We start from the raw sequence: 27,170 nt of genomic DNA, 5'->3' as shown, positions 1-27,170 counted from the left end.
CTCTCCCAGTTTATTGCACCGTTTGGGGGTCCCAGCCGGAGCCTCCGAGGACCTTGGGCCTGGGGCTGCCAAGGGGTGGGCAGGGGGCTTCGAAGGAAGGAGACAGGCTGCAGTGTTGCTCCCCCAGTTTATTACTTGGTTTGGGGGTCCCGGCCAGAGCCCCCGGGGAGCTAGGGCCTGGAGCTGCCGAGGGTGGGCGGGGGGCTTCGAAGGAAGGAGACAGGCTGCAGTGTTGCTCCCCCAGTTTATTACTTGGTTTGGGGGTCCCGGCCAGAGCCCCCGGGGGTTAACGGGGAGGACAGGCGGTCCGGCCCGTGGAGGACTCACTTTTCTGCCCCGGCCGGCTTCTGCCCTCGCTCCTGCTGCAGACGGGCCTTGCTTGTCCTGGAGGAGAAGGGAGAGGAGGGATTCGGGGAAATCAGGGATCACAGATTCAATCCATTACTAAATCCCGTCCGTTCGACCTTCGCAACGTCGCTAAAATCCACTCTTTCCTCTCCAGCCAAACCGCTACCACGTTAATCCAAGCAGTTATCCTATCTCGCCATGAAGACTGTGTCAGCCTCTCACCTCTCCCCACTCCTGTCCGTGCTTCACTCTGCTGCCCGGATCATTTTTCTACAGAAACGTTCGGGCCACATTTCCCCTCTCCTCGAGAACCTCCGGTGGTGGCCCATCCACCTCCGCATCCAACAGAAATTCCTTACCAATGGCTTTAAATGGCTTTATTACTCTATTTATTTTACTTGTACATATCTATTCTATTTATTTTATTTTGTTAATATGTTTGGTTTTGTGCTCTGTCTCCCCCTTCTAGACTGTGAGCCCACTGTTGAGTAGGGACCGTCTCTATATGTTGCCAACTTGTCCTTCCCAAGCGCTTAGTACAGTGCTCTGCACACAGTAAGCGCTCAATAAATATGATTGATTGATTGATTTTAATGGCTTTATTACTGTATTTATTTTACTTGTACATATCCATTCTGTTTATTTTATTTTGTTAATATGTTTGGTTTTGTTCTCTGTCTCCCCCTTCTAGACTGTGAGCCCACTGTTGGGTAGGGACCGTCTCTATATGTTGCCAACTTGTACTTCCCAAGTGCTTAGTACAGTGCTCTGCACACAGTAAGCGCTCAATAAATACGATTGATTGATTTAAAGCAGTCAGTCATACTGCTTTCCTCCTCTCTCCTCCTCCCCCCTTCCTCTCCTCCTCCCCATCCCCCCCGCCCTACCTCCTTCCCCTCCCCAAAGCACCTGTATATATGTTTGTACAGATTTATTACTCTATTTATTTTACTTGTACATATTTACTACTCTATTTATTTTGTTAATGATGTGCATCTCGCTTTACTTCTGTTTGTTCTGACGACTTGACACCTGTCCACATGTTTTGTTTAGTCGTCTGTCTCCCCCATCTAGACTGCGAGTCCGTTGTTGGGTAGGGACCGTCTCTATATGTTGCCAACTTGTACTTCCCACGCTTAGAGAAGCAGTGTGGCTCTGTGGAAAGAGCCTGGGTTTTGGAGTCAGAGGTCATGGGTTCAAATCCCAGCTCTGCTACTTGTCAGCTGTGTGACTTTGGGCAAGTCACTTAACTTCTCTGGGCCTCAGTTCCCTCACCTGAAAATGGGGATTAAGACTGTGAGCCCCCCATGGGACAACCTCATCATCTTGTAACCTCCCCAGCACTTAGAACAGTGCTTTGCGCTTAATAAATGTTATCATTATTATTCCCAAGCACTTAGTCCAGTGCTCTGCACTTAGTAAGCGCTTAATAAATGCTATCATTATTATTATTATTATTCCCAAGCACCTAGTCCAGTGCTCTGCACACAGTACGCGCTCAATAAATACGATTGAATGAATGAACCTACCAGTGTACCTCCATCTCATCTATCTTGCCACCAACCTCTTGCCCACATCCCGCCTCTGTCTTGAAACTCCCTCCCCCCTCATATCCAACAGACAAATTACTCTCTCCCCCTTCATGGCCTTATTGAATGCCCATCTCCTCCAAGAGGCCTTCCCTGACTACGCCCTCCTCTCCTCTTCTCCTGCTCCCTTCTGCGCCACCCTTACTCGCTCCCTTTATCCGTCCTCGCTCCCAGCCCCACAGCGCTTATATCCGTATCTGTCATTTATTTATTTCTATTAATATCTGTCTCCTGCTCTAGACTGTGAGCTCGTTGTAAGCAGGGAATAGGACCGTTATGTTGTACTCTCCCCGGTGCTTAGTACTGCTTGTCAGCTGTGTGACCTTGGGCAAGCCACTTAACTTCTCTGTGCCTCAGTTACCTCATCTGTAAAATGGGGATTAAGACTGTGAGCCCCAAGTGGAAAAACCTGATCACCTTGTAGCCCCCCTCAGCGCTTAGAACAGTGCTTTGCACATAGTAAGCACTTAACAAATACCACCATTATCATTATTATTACTGCTCACAGTAAGAACTCGATAAATACAACTGGCTACTGACTAAACCCTTTTTCTCTTTTCCCACTCCCTTCTGCGTCACCTTGACTTGCTCCCAGTACTAAGCGCTTACTACAGTGCTCTGCACACAGTAAGCACTCAATAAATACGATTAATGAATGAATTCATCCCCGCCCCCCAGCCCCACAGCACTTATGCACGTAGCTATCATTTTATTTATTTCTATTCATGTCTGTCGCCCCTTCTAGACTCATTGTGGGCAGAGATTGAATCTGTTATATTGTATGTTCTCTCCCAAGCGCTTAGTACAGTGTTTTGCATGCAGTAAGCGCTCAATAAATACGATTGAATGAATGAATTCATCCCCCACCATGGAGCCCCGCAGCACTTATGCACATAGCTGTCATTTTATTTATTTCTGTTCATGTCTGTCTCCCCTTCTAGACTCATTGTGGGCAGAGACTGAATCTGTTATATTGTATGTTCTCTCCCAAGCGCTTAGTACAGTGCTCTGCATGCAGTAAGCGCTCAATAAATACGATTGAATAAATGAATGAATGAATTCATCCCCCCACCGAGCCCCACAGCACTTATGCACGTAGCTATCATTTTATTTCTTTCTATTCATGTCTGTCTCCCCTTCTAGACTCATTGTCGGCAGAGACTGAATCTGTTATATTGTATGTTCTCTCCCAAGCGCTTAGTACAGTGCTCTGCAAGCAGTAAGCGCTCAATAAATACAATTGAATGAATTAATTCATCTCCCCCACCGAGCCCCACAGCACTTCTGCACGTAGCTGTCATTTTATTTATTTCTGTTCATGTCTGTCTCCCCTTCTAGACTCATTGTCAGCAGAGACTGAATCTGTTATATTGTATGTTCTCTCCCAAGCGTTTAGTACAGTGCTCTGCATGCAGTAAGCGCTCAATAAATACGATTGATTGACTGAGTGTTACACTGCTGGGTGGGCAGGAAGATGGGGCGGGGAGAGTCCGGGAGGAAAGGGGGAGATGGGGCATTGTGGGGGTGGTGGGGAGGGAGGGGAATTTCAATTGTATTTATTTATTGAGCGCTTACTGTGTGCAGAGCACTGTACTAAGCGCTTGGGAAGTGCAAGTTGGCAACAGGAAGTACAAGTTGGGAAGAGGAGCAGGAGATAGGTGAGGACCTTGCCCGGGCTCTGGTCTCATTGTAGATGGCTGTGAAGACCTGGTCCTTCTTGTCCATGAATCTCCGATGGACTTGTTCCAGCAACCTGAAGGGGGAATTCCAGAGGTGGGAATGATGGTAAGAAGAGGAGGAATCTTACAGGGCTCTCCACCTATGGGGCGGGGGGACGCGCCTGTTTCCGAGTGGTTCATTCATTCATTCAATCGTATTTATTGAGCGCTTACTGTGTGCAGAGCACTGTACTAAGCGCTTGGGAAGTACAAGTTGGCAACATAACAAGTTGGTTGGGACCCTAGCGTGGCTCAGTGGAAAGAGCCCCGGGCTTGGGAGTCAGAGGTCATGGGCAAGTCACTTCACTTCTCTGGGCCTCAGTTCCCTCATCTGTAAAATAGGGGTGAAGGCTGTGAGCCCCACATGGGACATCCTGATCACCCGGTATCCTCCCCAGCGCTTAGAACAGTGCTTGGCACATAGTAAGCGCTTAACAAATGCCATCGTTATTATTACTATCCTCTAGACTGTAAGCTCATCCTGGGCAGGGCACGTGTCTACTCATTCCGTTGTCCTCTCCCGAGTGCTCAGTCCAGTGCTTTGCACATAGTAGGCCCTCCTTCTGACTGAGTGATGGTGGGTGGGGCCGTGGTGGAAAGCAGCTCCCCACTCACGGGGGCGAATGGGGGGTGGTCCCCCTTGAGCCACTGCTACCCCAGCGTTTCGCAGAGTACTGCGCCCACCCTCTACCCACCCAAGCCGTGCCCCTTTTCCCGGAGCCTGGTGTTACCTGAAGGCAAAGTAGTGCAGACCCATGCCCGTCAGCATCAGCAGGACGCAGTAGCCCAGGACCTGCTGGTTGCGTCTCTGCTGCTGCCGCCGCCGCTCTCCCGGCCCCTCGGGCCTCACCCCGCGGAACTGGGACCAGTACTCGGCGTTGGAGGCCGGCCCGGACCTGCAGAGGGGTAAAGGTGGACGGGGGCCCCGGGAGCAGAGCTGGACTGCCACACGGGGAATGGACTGGGGCTCTGGGAGGAGAGGCGGGGGGCCCTGGGGGGAACGGACTGGGGCTCTGGGAGGAGAGGCGGGGGTCTTGGAAGAAAGGGACTGGGGTTCTAGGAGGAGAGACAAGGGGTCTTGGGGAAAATGGATTGGGGTTCTGAGAGGAGAGATGGGGGTCTAGGAGGAAAGGGATTGGGGTTCTAGAAGGAGAGATGGGGGTCTTGGGGAAAATGGATTGGGCTCTGAGAGGAGAGATGGGGTCTTGGGGGGAATGGACTGGGTTCTAGGAGGAGAGACAGGGGGTCTTGGGGAAAATGGACTGGGGCTCTGAGAGACAGGGGGTCTTGGGGAGAATGGACTGGGGTTCTAGGAGGAGAGATGGGGGTCTTGGGGGGAATGGACTGGGTTCTAGGAGGAGAGACGGGGTCTTGGGGAAAATGGATTGGGGCTCTGAGAGGAGAGATGGGGGTCTTGGAGGAAAGGGACTGGGGTTCTAGGAGGAGAGATGGGGGTCTTGGGGAAAATGGATTGGGGCTCTGAGAGACAGGGGGTCTTGGGGAGAATGGACTGGGGTTCTAGGAGGAGAGATGGGGGTCTTGGGGGGAATGGACTGGGTTCTAGGAGGAGAGACGGGGTCTTGGGGAAAATGGATTGGGGCTCTGAGAGGAGAGATGGGGGTCTTGGAGGAAAGGGACTGGGGTTCTAGGAGGAGAGATGGGGGTCTTGGGGAAAATGGATGGGGGCTCTGAGAGGAGAGATGGGGGTCTTGGAGGGAATGGACTGGGGTTCTAGGAGGAGAGACAGGGGGTCTTGGGGAAAATGGATTGGGGCTCTGAGAGGAGAGATGGGGGTCTTGGGGGGAATGGACTGGGTTCTAGGAGGAGAGACAGGGGTCTTGGGGAAAATGGATTGGGGCTCTGAGAGGAGAGATGGGGGTCTTGGGGGGAATGGACTGGGTTCCAGGAGGAGAGACAGGGGTCTTGGGGAAAATGGATTGGGGCTCAGAGGAGAGACGGGGGTCTTGGGGGAAATGGACTGGGTTCTAGAAGGAGAGACAGGGTCTTGGGGAAAATGGATTGGGACTCTGAGAGGAGAGACGGGGGTCTTGGGGGGAATGGACTGGGTTCTAGGAGGAGAGACAGGGGGTTTTGAGGAAAATGGATTGGGACTCTGAGAGGAGAGATGGGGGTCTTGGGGAAATGGACACAGTAAGTGCTCAATAAATACGATTGAATGAATGAATGAATGAATGAATGAATGAGGAGAGACAGGGGGTCTTGGGGAAAATGGACTGGGGCTCTGAGAGACAGGATGTCTTGGAGAGAATGGACTGGGGTCTAGGAGGAGAGACGGGGGTCTTGTGGGGAACGGATTGGGGCTGTCGGGGGACAGAAGGGGGTCTTGGTGGGGAAGCGCCAGGTATTTGAAATAATCTTGTTGTAGCAGGGAACGTGTCTACCAGCTCGGCTGTATGATACCCTCCCAAGCACGTAGAACAGTGCTCTGCACACAGTAAGCACTCAATAAATACCACTGATGATGATGAGTAACCTGACAGGGAAAGCCAGTGGAAGAGCTTAAGGGCCAGCGCGAGGGGGACGACGGGGGAGGAAACCACCGATCCGGAGGGAACCCCCAAGTGCTTAGCACAGCGCTCGGCACACAGCCAGCATACCGTACATACGATCGATCGATCGATTACCCGGCCCACCTGGAGGCGGAGGAGGCCCGGGAGCCATGGCGGGCGGAGGGCCGCGGGGCGGGCGGCGGGCTGGAGTAAAGCAGGCTGTCGTAGCTGCGGCGGCTGTGTTGGCGACTGAGCACCCGGTAGGCCTCGTTCAACTCCACGAAGCGGCTGTGCAAAGCAGGGTTGCCGGGGTCCCTGTCGGGGTGCAGCTGGCGGGGGGATCGGAAACGCCAGGGTGACGCCCCATGGCTCCGCTCCTCACGCCCTCAGGGCAGGGATTGTGCCTACCCACTCGATGGGCCTGGACTTGGGGCAAGTCACTTCATTCCTCTGTGCCTCGGTTCCCTCATCTGTAAAATGGGGATGAGGACTGTGATCCCCACGTGGGACAACCTGATCACCTTGTATCCACCCCAGTGCTTGGCATATAGTAAGCACTTAACAAATGCCATCAACATTATTATTATTATTATCACTCTCCCAACCGCTCAGTACAGTGCCCTGCCCACAGTAGACTGTTAGCTCCTTGCGGGCATGAATCGTGCCCACCAAATCTACAGTATTATTACCTCCCAGGTGGCTAGAGCTCGGCCCTGGGAGTCAAAAGGTCATGGGTTCTAATCCCGGCTCTGCCGCTCGTCTGCTGTGTGACCTTGGGCAAGTCACTTGACTTCACTGAGCCTCAGTTACCTCATCTGTAAAATGGGGATCGAGACGCTGAGCCCAGTGTGAGCCCAACCCCATTTGCTTGTATCTACAAGCTGTGTGACCTTGGGCAAGTCACTTAACTTCTCTGGCCTCAGTTACCTCATCTGTAGAATGGGGACGAAGACTGTGATCCCCACGTGGGACAACCTGATCACCTTGTATCTACCCCAGCGCTTAGAACAGTGCTTGGCACATAGTAAGCACTTAACAAATGCCATCATCATTACTATTATTATTATTATTATTACTCTCCCAACCGCTCAGTACAGTGCCCTGCCCACAGCAGACTGTTAGCTCCTTGCGGGCATGGATCGTGCCCACCAAATCTATGGTAGTATTCCCTGCCAGGTGGCTAGAGCCCGGCCCTGGGAGTCAGAAGGTCATGGGTTCTAATCCCGGCTCTGCTGCCCGTCTGCTGTGTGACCTTGGGCAAGTCACTTGACTTCACTGAGCCTCAGTTACCTCATCTGTAAAATGGGGATCGAGACGCTGAGCCCAGCGTGAGTCCAACCCCATTTGCTTGTATCTACAAGCTGTGTGACCTTGGGCAAGTTACTTAATTTCTCTGGCCTCAGTTCCCTCATCTGTAAAATGGGGATGAAGACTGTGATCCCCACGTGGGACAACCTGATCACCTTGTATCCACCCCAGTGCTTAGAACAGTGCTTGGCACATAGTAAGCACTTAACAAATGCCATCATCATTATTATTATTATTACTCTCCCAACCGCTCAGTACAGTGCCCTGCCCACAGCAGACTGTTAGCTCCTTGCGGGCATGGATCGTGCCCACCGTATCTATGGTATTATTCCCTCCCAGGTGGCTAGAGCCCGGCCCTGGGAGTCAGAAGGTCATGGGTTCTAATCCCGGCTCTGCCGCCCGTCTGCTGTGTGACCTTGGGCAAGTCACTTGACTTCACTGAGCCTCAGTTACCTCATCGGTAAAATGGGGATCGAGACGCTGAGCCCAGTGTGAGTCCAACCCCATTTGCTTGTATCTACAAGCTGTGTGACCTTGGGCAAGTTACTTAATTTCTCTGGCCTCAGTTACCTCATCTGTAAAATGGGGATGAAGACTGATTCCCACGTGGGACAACCTGATCACCTTGTATCCACCCCAGTGCTTAGAACAGTGCTTGGCACATAGTAAGCACTTAACAAATGCCATCATCATTATTATTATTATTATTATTATTACTCTCCCAACCGCTCAGTACAGTGCCCTGCCCACAGTAGACTGTTAGCTCCTTGCGGGCATGGATCGTGCCCACCGAATCTACGGTAGTATTCCCTCCCAGGTGGCTAGAGCTCGGCCCTGGGAGTCAGAAGGTCATGGGTTCTAATCCCGGCTCTGCCGCCCGTCTGCTGTGTGACCCTGGGCAAGTCACTTGACTTCACTGAGCCTCAGTTACCTCATCTGTAAAATGGGGATCGAGACGCTGAGCCCAGTGTGAGTCCAACCCCATTTGCTTGTATCTACAAGCTGTGTGACCTTGGGCAAGTTACTTAATTTCTCTGGCCTCAGTTCCCTCATCTGTAAAATGGGGATGAAGACTGTGATCCCCACGTGGGACATCCTGATCACCTTGTATCCACCCGAGCGCTTAGAACTGTGCTTCGCACATAGTAAGCACTTAACAAATGCCATCATTATTATCATTATTATTACTCTCCCAACCACTCAGTACAGTGCCCTGCCCACAGTAGACTGTTAGCTCCTTGCGGGCATGGATCGTGCCCACCAAATCCATGGTAGTATTCCCTCCCAGGTGGCTAGAGCCCGCCCCTGGGAGTCAGAAGGTCATGGGTTCTAATCCCGGCTCTGCCGCTCGTCTGCTGTGTGACCTTGGGCAAGTCACTTGACTTCACTGAGCCTCAGTTACCTCATCTGTAAAATGGGGATTGAGACACTGAGTCCAACCCCATTTGCTTGTATCTACAAGCTGTGTGACCTTGGGCAAGTTACTTAATTTCTCTGGCCTCAGTTACCTCATCTGTAAAATGGGGATGAAGACTGTGATCCCCACGTGGGACATCCTGATCACCTTGTATCCACCCCAGCGCTTAGAACAGTGCTTGGCACATAGTAAGCACTTAACAAATGCCATCATCATTGCTATTATTATTATTATTACTCTCCCAACCGCTCAGTACAGTGCCCTGCCCACAGTAGACTGTTAGCTCCTTGCTGGCATGGATCGTGCCCACCAAATCTACGGTATTATTCCCTCCCAGGTGGCTAGAGCCCGGCCCTGGGAGTCAGAAGGTCATGGGTTCTAATCCCGGCTCTGCCGCCCGTCTGCTGTGTGACCTTGGGCAAGTCACTTGACTTCACTGAGCCTCAGTTACCTCATCTGTAAAATGGGGATCGAGACACTGAGCCCAGTGTGACTCCAACCCCATTTGCTTGTATCTACAAGCTGTGTGACCTTGGGCAAGTCACTTAACGTCTCTGGCCTCAGTTCCCTCATCTGTCAAATGGGGATTAAGACTGTGAGCCCCACATGGGACAACCTTGATTACCCTGTATCCCCCCCCAGCGCTTAGAACAGTGCTTTGCACATAGTAAGCGCTTAACAAATGCCATCATTATTATTATTATCTACCCCAGTGCTTAGAACAGTGCCTAGCACCTAGTAAGTGCTTAACAAATACCTCCATTATTATTAGTAGGTGCTCAGTACAGAGGTTTGCCCTCAGTAGAGTGACTTTTAGCTCCTTGAGGGCATGGATTCTGTCTACCAATTCTACGGTACTGTTCTCTCCCAGGAGTTCAGTACAGTGCTCTGCCCACAGTAGACTGTTAGCTCCTTGCGGGCATGTAGCCTGTCTACCAACTCTACGGTACTGTACTCTCCTAAGCGCTTAGTGCAGTGCTCTGCCCAAAACAGATGGAGTGTCGTCTCCTTGGGGGCAGGGGTGGTGCCTACTAACTCTACAGAGAAGCAGCGCGGCTCAGTGGAGAGAGCCCGGGCTTCGGAGTCAGAGGTCGTGGGTTCTAATCCCGGCTCCGCCACTTGTCAGCTGCGTGACTTTGGGCAAGTCACTTCACTTCTCTGGGCCTCAGTTCCCTCATCTTTAAAATGGGGATCATCATCATCATCATCAATCGTATTTATTGAGCGCTTACTGTGTGCAGAGCACTGTACTAAGCGCTTGGGAAGTACAAATTGGCAACATGTAGAGACAGTCCCTACCCAACAGCGGGCTCCCAGTCTAAAAGGGGGAGACAGAGAACAAAACCAAACATACTAACAAAATAAAAGGATGAAGACTGTTGAGCCCCAGGTGGGACAACCTCATAACCTTATGTCTGTCCCGGCGCTTAGAACAGAGCTTGGGACATAGTAAGCGCTTAACAAATACCATTATTATTATTGTACTTTCCCAAGCACCTAATACAGTGCTCTGCAAACTGAAGGTGCTCAATAAATTCCACAGACTGACTGACCCTATCTCAGCCCTCCCTCAGGATCCCCTTCTGCTTCTGCAGAGAAGCAGCGTGGCTCGCTGGAAAGAGCCCGGGCTTGGGAGTCAGAGGTCATGGGTTCTAATCCCGGCTCCCCCACGTGTCTGCTGTGCGACCTGGGTCAAGTCACTTCACTTCTCTGAGCCTCGGTCCCCTCGTCTGTAAAATGGGGATGAAGACTGTGAGCCCCACGTGGGACAACGCGATCACCTTGCATCCCCCCAGCGCTTAGAACAGTGCTTTGCACATAGTAAGCGCTTAACAAATACCACTATTATTATTATTATCTCCATTACTCCTCATTTGCCGCCTCATCCCCATTTCTCCCAACACCTGGACAAAGTCCAAACCTGAGCTTCTGGGTTCTGGAAGGGGTTTGGAGTAGAATACCCTAGCACGCCGGGTAGCTTCAAGTGGAATTTCTCCCCATGCCTCAGTTTCCCTCGACAGAGAGAGGGGAAATGGACGGCAAAGAAGGTCAGAGAAGCATACAGATCTCCTCTCCTTTTGCCTCCTTTGTCCCCTCTAAGGAGCCCCCACTCTTTAAACATGCCCTGGCCAAGGGCCCGGGCATTTCCCAGTCAGGAGGACAGGAGAGAAGAGTTTGTCATCATCATTATCAATCATATTTATTGAGCGCTTACTATGTGCAGAGCACTGTACTAAGCGCTTGGGAAGTACAAATTGGCAACATATAGAGACAGTCCCTACCCAACAGTGGGCTCACAGTCTCACCGTTGTCCTAAGCAACCCCGAGCCCCAGCCCCAGGAATCCAATCAATCAGTCAATCGTATTTATTGAGCGCTTACTGTGTGCAGAGCACTGTACTAAGCGCTTGGGAAGTACAAGTTGGCAACATATAGAGACGGCCCCTACCCAACAGTGGGCTCACAGTCTTAAACCGTTTATCCTGAAGCCCTTCACCCCCAAACCTCACTTCCCTCTCACAGAACCCGGGTCTCCCCACTCAATCGATCGATAGCATTTACTGAACGCTTGCCGCGTGCAGAACACTGTACTGAGCGCTTGGGAGAGTCCGGTCCCACAGAATCGGCCGATTCGCTCCCCGCCCGTAACGAGCTTACAGTCTAGAGGGAGAGACGGGCATTAATAGGAATAAAAAAAGTAATTTATAATATCTAATTTGAAGATATGAATGTAAGTGCCGCGGGGGTTGGAGGCGAAAATAACCAGTTGACGTATACGTGATCTGTACCTTTCCCCTCAGACGACCGACACGGGCAAAGACAAACAAACCCTGTAATGAATGGCATCTTGCTTTTATTTCTCTCCTGCAGAAAATAAGGAAAAGCGTACAGCTGCAACTGAATTTCAGCTCCGTAATTTCCACTGAATTCTTCCTTCAGAACCTGCAACAGGAGAGCCCGAACAGAAGCCTTTTTCTTGCTCTCTTTGTTAGCCCTCGTTCTCCACAAGAAGTAATAATAATAGTAGTAAGCGCTCACTGTGTGCAAAGCACTGAAGCGCTGGGGAGGTTACAAGGTGATCAGGTTGTCCCACGGGGGGGCTCACAGTCTTCATCCCCATTTTACAGATGAGGTCACTGAGGACACAGAGACGTGAAGTGACTTGCCCAAAGTCACCCAGCTGACCCCTTCTAGACTGTGAGCCCACTGTTGGGTAGGGACTGTCTCTGTATGTTGCCAATTTGTACTTCCCAAGCGCTTAGTACAGTGCTCTGCACATAGTAAGCGCTCAATAAATATGATTGATGATGATGATGATGATGACAGGTGGCGGAGGCCAGGATTTGAACCCACGACCTCTGACTCCAAAGCCCGGGCTCTTTCCACTGAGCCACGCTGCTTCCCAAGTACAGCAGGGCGACCTAAGTGCCCTGAGCAGTAATGAAGAGGCCCCGTGAATTTACGCGCAGGCTTTCACCTGAAGGTTCAAAATGAATCCCCAAATGTGTGAAAGTGTGAGCAGATGGAGCTTCTGAGGCAGAGAGAAAGAGGAATAACTTTCCCGGGGGGGCCGAGCATCTTCTCTTTCTGCAGTTACTCCAAAGAAGAGAAAAAATAAATAAAATGAAGCGATCTCGGAAAAGAAATGGGACCCAGGCCTAGAAACCTCGCTACTGAAGTACAAGACAAATTGTGACCGCTCTCTCTCTGTCTAGTGAGCCTACCTGGACGCTTCATCATCATCATCAATCGTATTTATTGAGCGCTTACTATGTGCAGAGCACTGTACTAAGCGCTTGGGAAGTACAAATTGGCAACAAATAGAGACGGTCCCTAGAGACAGCTTCACAGAAAATGTTTGTTTCCACGGGTCAGACACGGCTATACGCCCTGTGCCAGCACCTATACGGACTGGCCACGGGCTTCAAAGTGGTCAGATGGGCAACTAAATAATAATAACTGTGGTATTTGTTAAGCCAGGCGCTGTACTAAATGCTGGAGTGGACAAGCAAATCGGGTCGGACACAGTCCCTGTCCCAAGTGGGGCTCACGGTCTCAACCCCCATTTTACAGATGAGGGAACTGAGGCATAAAGAGGTAAAGTTGACTTGCCCAAGCTCACACAGCAGACAAGTGGCGGAGCTGGGATTAGAACCCACGACCTTCTGACTCGGGCCCGTGCGCTAGCCAAAAAATTCCAGATAGTGATGATGGTGTTTGTTAAGCGCTTACTATGTAACAGGTATTGTACTAAGCACCGGGGTGAAGAAAAGGAAATTGAGTTGGGTACTGTCCCGCACGGGGCTCATAGTCTTAATCCCCATTTTACAGATGAAGCAACTGAAGTATAGAGAATAATAATAATAATGGTATTTGTTCAGTGCTTACTTTGTGCCAGGTGCTGTAATAATAATAATGATGATGGCATTTATTAAGCGCTTACTATGTGCAAAGCACTGTTCTAAGCGCTGGGGCGGTTACAAGGTGATCAGGTTGTCCCACGGGGGGCTCACGGTCTTAATCGCATTTTGACAGATGAGGTAACTGAGGCCCAGAGAAGTGAAGTGACTTGCCCAAAGTTACACAGCTGACAGGTGGAGGAGCCGGGATTTGAACCCATGACCTCTGATTCCAAAGCCCGTGCTCTTTCCACTGAGCCACGCTGCTCTCTGGCAGCAGCAGAGAACGATGGTATCTGTTAAGTGCTTACTACGTGCCAAGCACTGTTCTAAGCGCCGGGCTGTACTACGCACTGGGGAGGATACAAGCAAATCGAATTGGACACAAGTCCCTGTCCCCAGAGGGGCTCACAGTCTCAATGCCCATCTTTCGGATGAGGTCACTGAGACCCCGAGAAATGAAGCGACTTGTCCATGGTCACGTAACAGGCAAGTGGCGGAGGCGGGATTAGAACCCATGACCTTCTGACTCCCAGCCCGTTCCTTAGCCACAACGCCATGCCTGGAATGGCCTCCCTCTGCCCATCCGCCAAGCTAGCTGTCTTCCTCCCTTCAAGGCCCTGCTGAGAGCTCACCTCCTCCAGGAGGCCTTCCCACACTCAGCCCCTTCCTTCCTCTCCCCCTCGTCCCCCTCTCCATCCCCCCCATCTTACCTCCTTCCCTTCCCCACAGCACCTGTATATATGTATATATGTTTGTACATATTTATTACTCTATTTATTTATTTATTTATTTTACTTGTACATATCTATTCTATTTATTTTATTTTGTTAGTATGTTTGGTTTTGTCCTCTGTCTCCCCCTTTTAGACTGTGAGCCCACTGTTGGGTAGGGACTGTCTCTAGGTGTTGCCAATTTGTACTTCCCAAGCGCTTAGTACAGTGCTCTGCACATAGTAAGCGCTCAATAAATATGATTGATTGATTGATTCCTCTCCCCCTCGTCCCCCTCTTCATCCCCCCCATCTTACCTCCTTCTTTTCCCCACAGCACATGTATATATGTATATATGTTCGTACATATTTATTACTCTATTTATTTATTTATTTTATTTGTACATATCTATTCTATTTATTTTATTTTGTTAGTATGTTTGGTTTTGTTCTCTGTCTCCCCCTTTTAGACTGTGAGCCCACTGTTGGGTAGGGACTGTCTCTAGATGTTGCCAACTTGGACTTCCCAAGCGCTTAGTCCAGTGCTCTGCACACAGTAAGCGCTCAATAAATACGATTGATTGATGGATTGATTGATTCTCTGACTCCCGGGCCTGTGCTGTGCTGTCCACACTGATTCTCCAACAAACAGCCGCACTGCCTTCCCAAATGTCCCTGTCACCCGGTGGGAAGCAACAGTCAATCCCAGCTGGAAGTGTGAGGACGTCTCTCCCTAGTCTCCAGAGTCTCCTGACAGGGACACTAGACTCTGCTCCCCTTGTTCCCCTGCGGGGAGGGGATGGAGGGAGACAGCTCGGGGAACGGTTGGCATTCCCTGTCTCTATATGTTTCCAATTTGTGCTTCCCAAGCGCTTAGTACAGTGCTCTGCACATAGTAAGCACTCAATAAATACGATTGATGATGATGATTCCCTGCCTGCTAATGCCAACCTCCTCACCCTACCTCCATCTCGTCTATCTCGCCTCCAACCTCTCACCCAGATCATCATCATCATCATCAATCGTATTTACTGAGCACTTACTGTGTGCAGAGCACTGTACTAAGCGCTTGGGAAGTACAAGTTGGCAACATATAGAGACAGTCCCTACCCAACAGTGGGCTCACAGTCTAAAAGGGGGGAGACGGAGAACAAAACCAAACATACTAACAAAATAAAATAAATAGAATAGATATGTACAAGTAAAATAAATAAATAAATAAATAGAGTAACAAATATGTACAAACATATATACCCTGCCTCTGGCCTGGAACGCCCTCCCCCCTCATATGATAATAATAATAATAATGATGGCATTTATTAAGCGCTTACTATGTGCAAATCACTGTCCTAAGCGCTGGGGAGGTTACAAGGTGATCAGGTTGTCCCACAGGGGGCTCACAGTCTTAATCCCCATTTTACAGATGAGGTCACTGAGGCCCAGAGAAGTGAAGTGACTTGCCCAAAGTCACACAGCTGACAACTGGCAGAGCCGGGATTTGAACCCATGACCTCTGACTCCAAAGCCCGGGCTCTTTCCACTGATCCACGCTGCTTCTCATATTCATTCATTTTTTAGACTGTGAGCCCACTGTTGGGTAGGGACCGTCTCTACATGTTGCCAATTTGTACTTCCCAAGTGCTTAGTACAGTGCTCTGCACACAGTAAGCGCTCAATACGATTGATGATGATGATGATTCATTCAGTTCATTCAATTGTATTTATTGGGCGCTTACCGTGTGCAGAGCACTGTACTAAGCGCTTGGGAAGTACAAGTTGGCCACGTATAGAGACGGTCCCTACCCAACAACGGGCTCACAGTCTAGATGGGGGAGATAGACAACAAAACAAAATATATTAACAAAATAAACAGAATAGTAAATATGTACAGGTAAAATAAATCCGACAGACTTTAAAGCCTTACTGAAGGCCCATCTCCTCCTAGAGGCCTTCCCTGACTAAGCCCTCATTTCCTCTTCTCCCACTCCCGTCTGCATCGCCCTGATTTGCTCTTTTTATTAACCCTCAGCCTGGCAGCACTTATGTACATATCCATATATTATTATTATTAATAACAATAACGATGGTATTTATTAAGTGCATACTATGTGCCAAGCACTGTTCGAAGCACTGGGGTGGATACAAGGTAATCAGGTTGCCCCACATGGGGCTCACAGTCTTCATCCCCATTGTACAGATGAGGTCACTGAGGCACAGAGAAGTAAAGCAGCCCAGCAGACAAGTGACGGAGCCGGGACTAGAACCCATGTCCTCTGACTCCCAAGCTCGTGCTCTTTCCATTAAGCCCCGCTGCTTCTCAATTGATGTATCTGTATTAATGTCTGTCTCCCACTCTAATAATAATGGCATTTATTAAGCACTTACTATGTGCCAAGCACTGTTCTAAGCACTGGGGAGGCTACGAGGTGTTTAAGTTGTCCCACGGGGGGCTCACAGTCTTCATCCCCATTTTCCAGATGAGGGAACTGAGGCCCAGAGAAGTGAAGTGACTTGCCCAAAGTCACCCAGCTGACAACTGGCAGAGCCGGGATTTGAACCCATGACCTCTGACTCTCAAGCCCGGGCTCTTTCCACTGAGCCATGCTGCTTCCCTTCACGCTGCCCTAGACTGTAAGCTCCTTGTGGGCAGGGAGTGTGTCTATCAACTCTGTTGTAATATTGTGCTCTCTCGGGAACTTGGTTTAGTGCTCTGTGCACAGTAAGCACTCAAAAGCCCTACTGAGAGCTCACCTCCTCCAGGAGGCCTTCCCAGACTGAGCCCCCTCCTTCCTCTCCCCCTCCCCATCCCCCCGCCTTACCTCCTTCCCCCACCACAGCACCTGTATATATGTATATATGTTTGTACATATTTATTACTCTATTTTATTTGTACATATTGATTCTATTTATTTTATTTTGTTAATGTGTTTTGTTTTGTTGTCTGTCGCCCCCTTCTAGACGGTGAGCCCGCTGTTGGGTAGGGACCGTCTCTAGATGTTGCCAACTTGGACTTCCCAAGCGCTTAGTCCAGTGCTCTGCACACAGTAAGCGCTCAATAAATACGACTGATTGATTAGACTGTAAGCTCGTGGTGGGCAGGGCATGTGTCTCTTTATTGTTCTATCGCACTCTCCCAAGCGCTTAGTCCAGTGCTCTGCACACAGTAAGCGCTCAATAAATATGACTGAATGAATGAATGAATGAATGAATGAATGAAAAGATACGATCGATTGGCCGATTAGCTGCTTTGACGTTCTACTTCTCCTTCCAGCCCATTCCAAGGAACTCAAAGCACTTACTGGCAATGGCCTCACAGCCGAACAAACCCCAGATCCTCTGTCTCCCAGGGAACTCAAAGCACTTACTGCCTCCGAAGGCACATCCCGCCTGAACCAACCCCGACACCCCGTCTCCCAGGGCTGGAAAGGGCAGTACCTCTTTGGACTTGGTGAAGAAGGCCCGCTTGACCTCTTCGGTGTTGGCGTCTGGACTGATCCCCAGTAGCTCATAGTAATTACTTTGGCTGGAGCAATAGAAAAAGAATCTAGGACTATCTAAAGGAGCCCAGAAATGAGGGAGCTTCCCCTCCGCCATCTCCCCCCGGCCCACCGTCCCGCCCCGCTGTCAGGCCGGACTCCGAGGCTTTGAGCGGAAACTTCGGTCAAAGCCGGCGCTGACCGTTGGCTCTTTCTTCCCCCGTCTTCCCCAAAGTGACCCCGGGGACCGCTGCCCACTCCTCAAGACTCACCGCTGGCCAAGTGTCGTGGAAAGGTGCCGGGAGAGAGGGCGGCGAGGGCACAGCTGGCACAGGCGGGAGGCCAGAAGCAGAAGGGGCATGGCGGCTGGCGGAGTACAAGGACTTAGGTCTAGGGTGGGTGAGGGGAGAGAAAACGTGCAGAGATCAACATACACGTATATCATCATCATCATCATCATCAATCGTATTTATTGAGCGCTTACTATGCGCAGAGCACTGTACTAAGCGCTTGGGAAGTACAAATTGGCAACATATAGAGACGGTCCCTACCCCACAGTGGGCTCACAGTCTAAAAGGGGGAGACGGAGAACAAAACCAAACACACTAACAAAATAAAACAAATGGAATAGATATGTACAAGTAAAATAAATAGAGTAATAAATATGTACAACCATATATGCATCTATACAGGTGCTGTGGGGAAGGGAAGGAGGTAAAATGGGGGGGATGGAGAGGGGGACGAGGGGGAGAGGAAGGAAGGGGCTCAGTGTGGGAAGGCCTCCTGGAGGAGGTGAGCTCTCAGTAGGGCCTTGAAGGGAGGAAGAGAGCTAGCTTGGCGGATGGGCAGAGGGAGGGCAATGGGCAGAGGGAGGGCAGATATATATACATATAATGTATATATGTTTGTATATATTTATTACTCTATTTTATTTGTACATATTGATTCTATTTATTTTATTTTGTTAATATGTTTTGTTTTGTTCTCTGTCTCCCCCTTCTAGACTGTGAGCCCGCTGTTGGGCTCTATATGTTGCCAACTTGGACTTCCCAAGCGCTTAGTAGTAATAATAATAATGATGGCATTTGTCAAGCGCTTCCTATGTGCAAAGCACTGTTCTAAGCGCTGGGGAGGATATAAGGTGATCAGGTTGTCCCATGTGGGGCTCACAGTTTTAATCCCCGTTTTACAGATGAGGTCACTGAGGCACAGGGAAGTGAAGTGACTTGCCCAGGGTCACACAGCAGACATGTGGCGGAGCCGAGATTGGAACCCACGACCTCTGGCTCCCAAGCCCGTGCTTTTTCCACTGAGCCATGCTGCTTCTCCAGTACAGTGCTCTGCACACAGTAAGCGCTCAATAAATACAATTGAATGAATGAATGAATGAATGAACAAGAGAACTCCCCAGGGGACGGGAGATGAGCTCATGAGCACACCACGTTTACAGTCTAGAAGGGGGGAGACAGACCTCAAAACAAGTAAACAGGCATCAATATAAATAAAGAGAATTATAGATCTATAATAATAATAAGAATAATGGCATTTATTAAGCGTTTCCTATGTGCCAAGCACTGTTCTAAGCGCTGGGGTAGATACAAGGTAATCGGGTTGTCCCACGTGGGGCTCCCAGTCTTCATCCCCATTTTACAGCTGAGATAACTGAGGCACGGAGAAGGTAAGTGACTTGCCCAGAGTCACCCAGCTGACAAGTGGCGGAGCCGGGATTTGAACCCATGACTTCTGACTCCATCATCATCATCATCAATCGTATTTATTGAGCGCTTACTGTGTGCAGAGCACTGTACTAAGCGCTTGGGAAGTACAAATTGGCAACATATAGGGACAGTCTCTACCCAACAGTGGGCTCAGAGTCTAAAAGGGGGAGACAGAGAGCAAAACCAAACATACTAACAAAATAAAACAAATAGAATAGATATGTACAAGTAAAATAAATAAATAAATAGAGTAATAATGTAATAGAGTAATGTGTCCACAGCCCGGGCTCTTTCCACAGAGCCATGCTGCTTCTCCAACCTATTTATCTATCTATCTATCTATATATATATCAACATCTATACATATATACACAAGTGCTGTGAGGCGGGGAGAGGGGGTTAATAATAATAATAATAATAAAGACGGCATTTATTAAGCGCTGTGCGTGCTCTGCACACAGTAAGCACTCAATAAATACGATTGAATGAATGAACTCCGGGGAATTTCTGATCCTGGAAAAGCCAGATCCACAGACCCTGCAAAGGGCCAGGAGAACTGGATGGGAACTCTCGGCTTCAGGATTAGCTCCTTGTTCACACCCCAGCCGGCAAGCCACCTCGCCCCTCTCTCTGTCCTGATTTATAATAATAATAATGATGGCATTTATTAAGCGCTTACTATGTGCAAAGCACTGTTCTAAGCGCTGGGGAGGTTACAAGGTGATCAGGTTGTCCCACAGTGGGGGGTCACAGTCTTAATCCCCATTTTTCAGATGAGGTAACTGGGGCACGGAGAACTTAAATGACTTGCCCAAAGTCAAACAGCTGACAATTGGCGGAGCCAGGATTTGAACCCATGACCTCTGACCCAAAGCCCGGGCTCTTTCCACGGAGCCACACAGCTTCCCTGATCACCTTGTAACCTCCCCAGCGCTTAGAACCGTGCTTAGCACATAGTAAGTGCTTAATAAATGTTATTATTATTATTACTCTGTGCCAAGCATTGTCCTAAATGCTGGGCTAGATACAAGGTAATCAGGTTGTCCCATGTGGGGCTCACAGTCTTAATCTCGCCATTTTACAGATGAGGGAACTGTTAAGTGGCTCAGAGAAGTTAAGCTGCTTGCCCAAGGTCACACAGCAGACTAGTGATACAGCCGGGTTAGAACCCACGTCCTCTAACTCCCAAGCCCACGCTCTTTCCACTAAGCCAGGCTGCAGTCCATTGTCTGCTGTGCGATTGAACACATTCAGTCGTATTTATTGAGCGCTTACTGTGTGCAGAGCACTGTACTAAGCGCTTGGAAAGTACAATTCAGCAATACAGACAATCCCTGCCCACACCACATTTACAGTCTAGAAGGGGGGAGACAGACCTCAAAACAAGTAAACAGGCTTCGATATAAAGAGAATTATAGATCTATACATATATACACAAGTGCTGTGAGGCGGGGAGAGGGGGTTAGTAATAACAATAATAATGATGGCATTTATTAAGCGCTACGTGCAAAGCACTGTTCTAAGCGCTGGGGAGGGTACAAGGTTGTCCCACTGGGGGCTCACAGTCTTAATCCCCATTTTCCAGATGAGGTAACTGAGGCCCAGAGAAGTGAAGTGACTTGCCTAAAGTCACACAGCTGACGATTGGCGGAGTTGGGATTTGAACCCATGACCATCAATCGTATTTATCCTCTCCCCCTCGTCCCCCTCTCCATCCCCCCATCTTACCTGCTTCCCTTCCCCACAGCACCTGTATATATGTTTGTACATATTTATTACTCTATTTATTTATTTTACTTGTACATATCTATTCTATTTATTTTATTTTGTTAGTATGTTTGGTTTTGTTCTCTGTCTCCCCCTTTTAGACTGTGAGCCCACTGTTGGGCAGGGACTGTCTCTATGTGTTGCCAATTTGTACTTCCCAAGCGCTTAGTACAGTGCTCTGCACACAGTAAGCGCTCAATAAATACGATTGATGATGACCCCTGACTCCCAAGACCATGCTCTTTCCACTGAGCCACGCTGCTTTTCTGGGAGCGAGTTGAGGCGATGCGGAGGGGAGAGGGAGCAGAGGAAAAGGGGGGCTTAGTCTGGGAAGGCCTTCTCTGGGCCTCAGTTCCCTCATCTGTAAAATGGGGATTAAGACTGTGAGCCCCATGTGGGATAGGGATGGTGTCAAAACTACCTTGTAGCTACCCCGGGCGCTTACTACAGTGCCTGGGGGTGGGGGGAGGCAGCGGGCCGGACCCGGGGTGGTCCTGGCCCAGGGATGGGAGCCAGTGGCGGGAGAAGAAGTGCGGAGAAGCAGTGTGGACTAGTGGAAAGAACATGGGGCCTGAGTGTCAGAAGGACCTGGGGTCTAATCCCAGATCAATCAATCAATCAATCAATCGTATTTATTGAGCGCTTACTGTGTGCAGAGCACTGTACTAAGCGCTTGGGAAGTACAAGCTGGCAACATATAGAGACAGTCCCTACCCAACAGTGGGCTCACAGTCTAAAAGGGGGAGACAGAGAATATGATCCTGCGTCCTTTCCCGCACCAATCCCCGGGAAAGCTTCGGGAAATGCTTGGGCATCGAGAGGGACTTTTTGGAAGTTGGAGCTGCGGGGCTATTTCGTCTAAGCAGCCCTGGGGGCCCCTTCTCCTTCCGGGAAGCCGCCGACCCCCAAGAGCAGGGAACGCGTGACTTTTTTCTTTTATGGCATTTATTAATCAATCAATCAATCGTATTTATTGAGCGCTTACTATGTGCAAAGCACTGTTTTAAGTAAGCGCTGGGGTAGATACAGGGTATCAGGGTATCAGATCTGACTGTGAGCCCACTGTTGGGTAGGGACCATCTCTATATGTTGCCAACTTGCACCTCCCAAGCGCTTAGTCCAGTGCTCTGCACACAGTGAGCACTCAATAAATACGATTGAATGAATGAATGAATGACAGAGTGTGCCTCAGTGGAAAGAGCCCGGGCTTGGGAGTCAGAGGTCATTTCATTCATTCATTCATTCAATCGTATTTATTGAGCGCTTACTGTGTGCAGAGCACTGGACTAAGCGCCTGGGAAGTACAAGTTTGCAACATAAACTAAACTCATAAATTCATAAACTCAGAACTCATGGGTTCTAATCCCGGCTCCGCCACTTGTCAGGTGGGTGATTTTGTTTTCGGTGAGGTGGTGGGGACTCTAAGCTGTGAAGAAGCCCATTCATTTATTCATTCAATCGTATTTATTGAGCAGTTACTGTGTGCAGAGCACTGGACTAAGCGCTTGGGAAGTGCAAGTTGGCAACATAAACTAAACTCATAAATTCATAAACTCAGAACTCATGGGTTCTAATCCCGGCTCCGCCACTTGTCAGCTGGGTGGCTTTGTTTTTGGTGAGGTGGTGGGGACTCTAAGCTGTGAAGAAGCCCATTAATTAATTAATTAATTCAATCGTATTTATTGAGCGCTTACTGTGTGCAGAGCACTGGACTAAGCGCTTGGGAAGTGCAAGTTGGCAACATAAACTAAACTCATAAATTCATAAACTCAGAACTCATGGGTTCTAATCCCAGCTCCGCCACTTGTCAGGTGGGTGACTTTGTTTTCGGTGAGGTGGTGGGGACTCTAAGCTGTGAAGAAGCCCATTAATTAATTAATTAATTCATTCATTCATTCAATCGTATTTGAGCGCTTACTGTGTGCAGAGCACTGGACTAAGCGCTTGGGAAGTACAAGTTGGCAACATAAGTTGGCCCACTGCAAGGGGCCGAAAGCCCCCAAAGCCATTTGGGATGGACTTCGTGTCTCAGTCATCCCGTGACTCTGACTGGAACTGACAGTTTTCGATCAGACGGACATCCACCCTCTAGACTGTGAGCTCGTTGTGGGCAGAAAATGTCACTTTTTATTGTTGTATTTTCCCAAGCGCTTAGTGCAGTGCTGTGCACACAGTAAGTGCTTAATAAATACTATCAATCAATCAAGTCACTCAACTTCGCTGTGCCTCAGTTCCCTCATCTGGAAAATGGGGATGAAGACTGTGAGCTCCATGTGGGACAACCTGATCACCTTGTATCCCCCCCAGCTCTTAGAACAGTGCTTCACACATAGTAAGCACATAACAAATACCATCATTATGATTACCTCTAGACTGTAAGCTCGTTGTGGGCAGGGAATGTGTCTGTTTATCAGTGCTTAGAACAGTGCTTGGCACATAGTCAGTGCTTAACAAATGCCATCATTATTATTATTATTCTCTGGGCCTCATTTCCCTCATCTGTAAGCGTTTAACAAATGCCATCATCATTATTATTATTATTCTCTGGGCCTCAGTTCCCTCATCTGTAAAATGGGGATGAAGACTGTGATCCCCTTGTGGGACAACCTGTTCACCTTGTATCCTCCCAGTGCTTAGAACGGTGCTTGGCACATAGTAAGCGCTTAACAAATGCCATCATTATTATTATTCTCTGTGCCTCTGTTCCCTCATCTGTCAAATGAGGATGAAGACTGTGAGCCCCCTGTGGGACAACCTGATCACCTTGTATCCTCCCCAGTGCTTAAAACAGTGCTTGGCACATAGTAAGCGCTTAACAAATGCCATTATTATTATTATTATTATTATTCTCTGGGCCTCAGTTCCCTCATCTGTAAAATGGGGATGAAGACTGTGATCCCCTTGTGGGACAACCTGTTCACCTTGTATCCTCCCAGTGCTTAGAACGGTGCTTGGCACATAGTAAGCGCTTAACAAATGCCATCATTATTATTATTCTCTGTGCCTCTGTTCCCTCATCTGTCAAATGAGGATGAAGACTGTGAGCCCCCTGTGGGACAACCTGATCACCTTGTATCCTCCCCAGTGCTTAAAACAGTGCTTGGCACATAGTAAGCGCTTAACAAATGCCATTATTATTATTATTATTATTATTCTCTGGGCCTCAGTCCCCTCATCTGTCAAATGGGGATGAAGACTGTGACCCCCCTGTGGGACAACCTGATCACCTTGTATCCTCCCAGTGCTTAAAACAGTGCTTGGCACATGGTAAGCGCTTAACAAATGCCATCATTATTATTATTATTATTTTCTGTGCCTCAGTTCCCTCATCTGTAAAATGGGGATGAAGACTGTGACCCCCTGTGGGACAACCTGATCACCTTGTATCCTCCCCAGTGCTTAAAACAGCGCTTGGCACATAGTAAGCGCTTAACAAATGCCATTATTATTATTATTATTCTCTGGGCCTCAGTTCCCTCATCTGTCAAATGGGGATGAAGACTGTGACCCCCTGTGGGACAACCTGATCACCTTGTATCCTCCCCAGTGCTTAAAACAGCGCTTGGCACACAGTAAGCGCTTAACAAATGCCATTATCATTATTATTATTCTCTGGGCCTCAGTTCCCTCATCTGTCAAATGGGGATGAAGACTGTGACCAGCCCTGTGGGACAACCTGATCACCTTGTATACTCCCAGTGCTTAAAACAGCGCTTGGCACATAGTAAGCGCTTAACAAATCCCATTATTATTATTATTATTCTCTGGGCCTCAGTTCCCTCATCTGTCAAATGGGGATGAAGACTGTGACCCCCTGTGGGACAACCTGATCACCTTGTATCCTCCCCAGTGCTTAAAACAGCGCTTGGCACACAGTAAGCGCTTAACAAATGCCATTATCATTATTATTATTCTCTGGGCCTCAGTTCCCTCACCTGTCAAATGGGGATGAAGACTGTGACCCCCCTGTGGGACAACCTGATCACCTTGTATCCTCCCAGTGCTTAAAACAGTGCTTGGCACATAGTAAGCGCTTAACAAATCCCATTATTATTATTATTATTCTCTGGGCCTCAGTTCCCTCATCTGTCAAATGGGGATGAAGACTGTGACCCCCTGTGGGACAACCTGATCCCCTTGTATCCTCCCCAGTGCTTAAAACAGTGCTTTGCACATAGTAAGCGCTAAACAAATGTCATTATTATTACTATTATTATTATTATTAAATATTACAGAGAATCAAAGGTGGAGGGGGGGGGGCGGGGAGCGGCCGACGCACTCACGGCAGCTGAGGAGGCCACGGCCGCCATTTCCGGCTCCCGCGCGCCCCGAAACCCCGCCCCCAACCGGCGCGAGACTCGCCCACCGCGCACGCGCACCGCGCAGGTCCCGCCCCTCCATGCCCCCCGCGCCGCCAATCAGGGAAGGCCGCGCTCTCACGAAGGCCCCGCCCCCAGTCGGCGCGAGACACGCCCGCCGCGCACGCGCACCGCCCCTCGGCGCCCAACAAGGCCCACGCCCACGCCCACGCCCACGCCGCCAATCAGGGAAGGCCGCGTGCTCACGCAGCTCCGGGCGCAGGCCCCGCCCACCGCTCAGGCCACGCCCACGCCGCCAATCAGGGAAGGCCGCGCGCTTACGCAGCTCCGGCCACAGGCCCCGCCTACAGCTCTGGCCCCGCCCACAACCACGCCCCCAATCAGCGCGAGCCTCGCCACCGCGCGGCCTCTGCTGCGCAGGCCCCGCCCACCTCGGCCCCTCCCGCTACCGCTCCCCCAATCAGGGCGGGCCTCGCCCCCCCACAACCACACCCCAATCAGCTCGAGCTTCGCCCCGCCCACCTAGGGCCCCACCCACAACCACTCCCCCAATCAGCGCGGACCTCGCCCCCGCGCATGCCCAGCCCACCTCCCCCTCCCCCAATCAGCGCGGGCCCCGCCCCGCCCCTCGGCGTTGCCGTGGTTACCTAGCCCCGCCCCTCCACGAGGCTCTGAGGCGCTAACCACGCCCCTCCCTCGTGTGGAGCAGTGCCTGAATAATAACAGTCGTTGTGGAATTTATTAATAATAATCATAATGATGACGGCATTTGTTAAGCGCTTACTATGTACCAAGCACTGTTCTATGCGCTGGTTTAGATACAAGGTGATCAGGTTGTCCCAAAGGGGGCTCACAGTCTTCATCCCCATTTTACAGATGAGGGAACTGAGGCCCTGACTGTGAGCCCATTGTTGGGTAGGGACCGTCTATGTTGCCAACTTGTACTTCCCAAGCGCTTAGTACAGTGCTCTGCACACAGTAAGCGCTCAATAAATACGACTGAATGAATGAAGTGACTTGCCCAAGGTCACACAGCTGATAAGTGTTGGAGGGGATTCGAACTCATGACCTCTGATTCCCAAGCCCAGGCTCTTTCCACTAAGCCACACCTTTTCTCCATGTGCCAGGCCCTGTACCAAGTGCTGTGGCAGGTGCTTAGAACAGTGCTTTGCACATAGTAAGCACCTAACAAATGCCATCATTATTATTACTATTGTTATTATTACAAGCAAATCAGGTGAGACTCAGTCCACATCCCACGTGGGGCTGACATTCTTAATCCCCATTTTACAGATGAGGGAACTGAGGCCCAGAGAAGTGAAGCGACTTGCCTAAGGTCACACAGCAGACAAGTGGGGGAATGGGAATTGGAACCCATGTCCTTCCGTCTCCCAGGCCCTATCCACAAGGACATGGAGAGGAAGGGGAGAAGGAAAGGCAGTCAATCAGTGTTATTTATTGGGTGCTGACTATACGCGGAGCACTGTACTAAGCTCTTGGAAGAGGATAAAAGCGTTAGAAGACTCGGTCTCTGCTCTCAGGGAACTTATGGTGTAGGATGCAGGGGGTAGGGGGACAGACAGGCATTTGAACTGGAGAGCGGGGAATTAATAACATGAGATATCTATCAATCAATCAATGGTATTTATTGAGTACTTACTGTGCGCAGAGCACTGTACTAAGCACTTGGAACTGTACAATACAACAAAACTGGTAGACATGTTCCCTAGCAACTCTACTAGCTTGTGAACTCTTTGTGGTCAGGGATCACATCTACCACCTCTATTATCCTTTCCCAAGCGGCGTGGCTCAGTGAAAGGAGCCCGGGCTTGGGAGTCAGAGGTCATGGGTTCGAATCCCAGCTCTGCCACTTGTCAGCTGTGTGACTT

General features: G+C 49.8%; 1 protein-coding gene across 1 annotated transcript; it reads right to left on the bottom strand.

The window, feature by feature from the left end:
- Window positions 1-230: 230 nt before the first annotated feature.
- Window positions 231-25,319, bottom strand: DNAJC4 (DnaJ heat shock protein family (Hsp40) member C4). The gene is made up of 7 exons (XM_038764592.1): window positions 25,246-25,319; window positions 17,750-17,867; window positions 17,437-17,524; window positions 6,310-6,494; window positions 4,387-4,551; window positions 3,604-3,690; window positions 231-384 (listed from the first exon to the last, which is right to left on the bottom strand). The coding sequence occupies exons 2-7, from the start codon at window positions 17,836-17,838 to the stop codon at window positions 324-326; spliced, it is 675 nt and encodes a 224-aa protein (XP_038620520.1). The 5' UTR covers window positions 17,839-17,867; window positions 25,246-25,319; the 3' UTR covers window positions 231-323.
- Between the last annotated feature and the right edge of the window lie 1,851 nt (window positions 25,320-27,170).

The sequence above is a fragment of the Tachyglossus aculeatus genome, chromosome 22 (assembly GCF_015852505.1).
Source record: "Tachyglossus aculeatus isolate mTacAcu1 chromosome 22, mTacAcu1.pri, whole genome shotgun sequence".
Lineage (NCBI taxonomy): Eukaryota > Metazoa > Chordata > Mammalia > Monotremata > Tachyglossidae > Tachyglossus > Tachyglossus aculeatus.
This window is presented reverse-complemented; position numbering and strand designations above follow the sequence as displayed.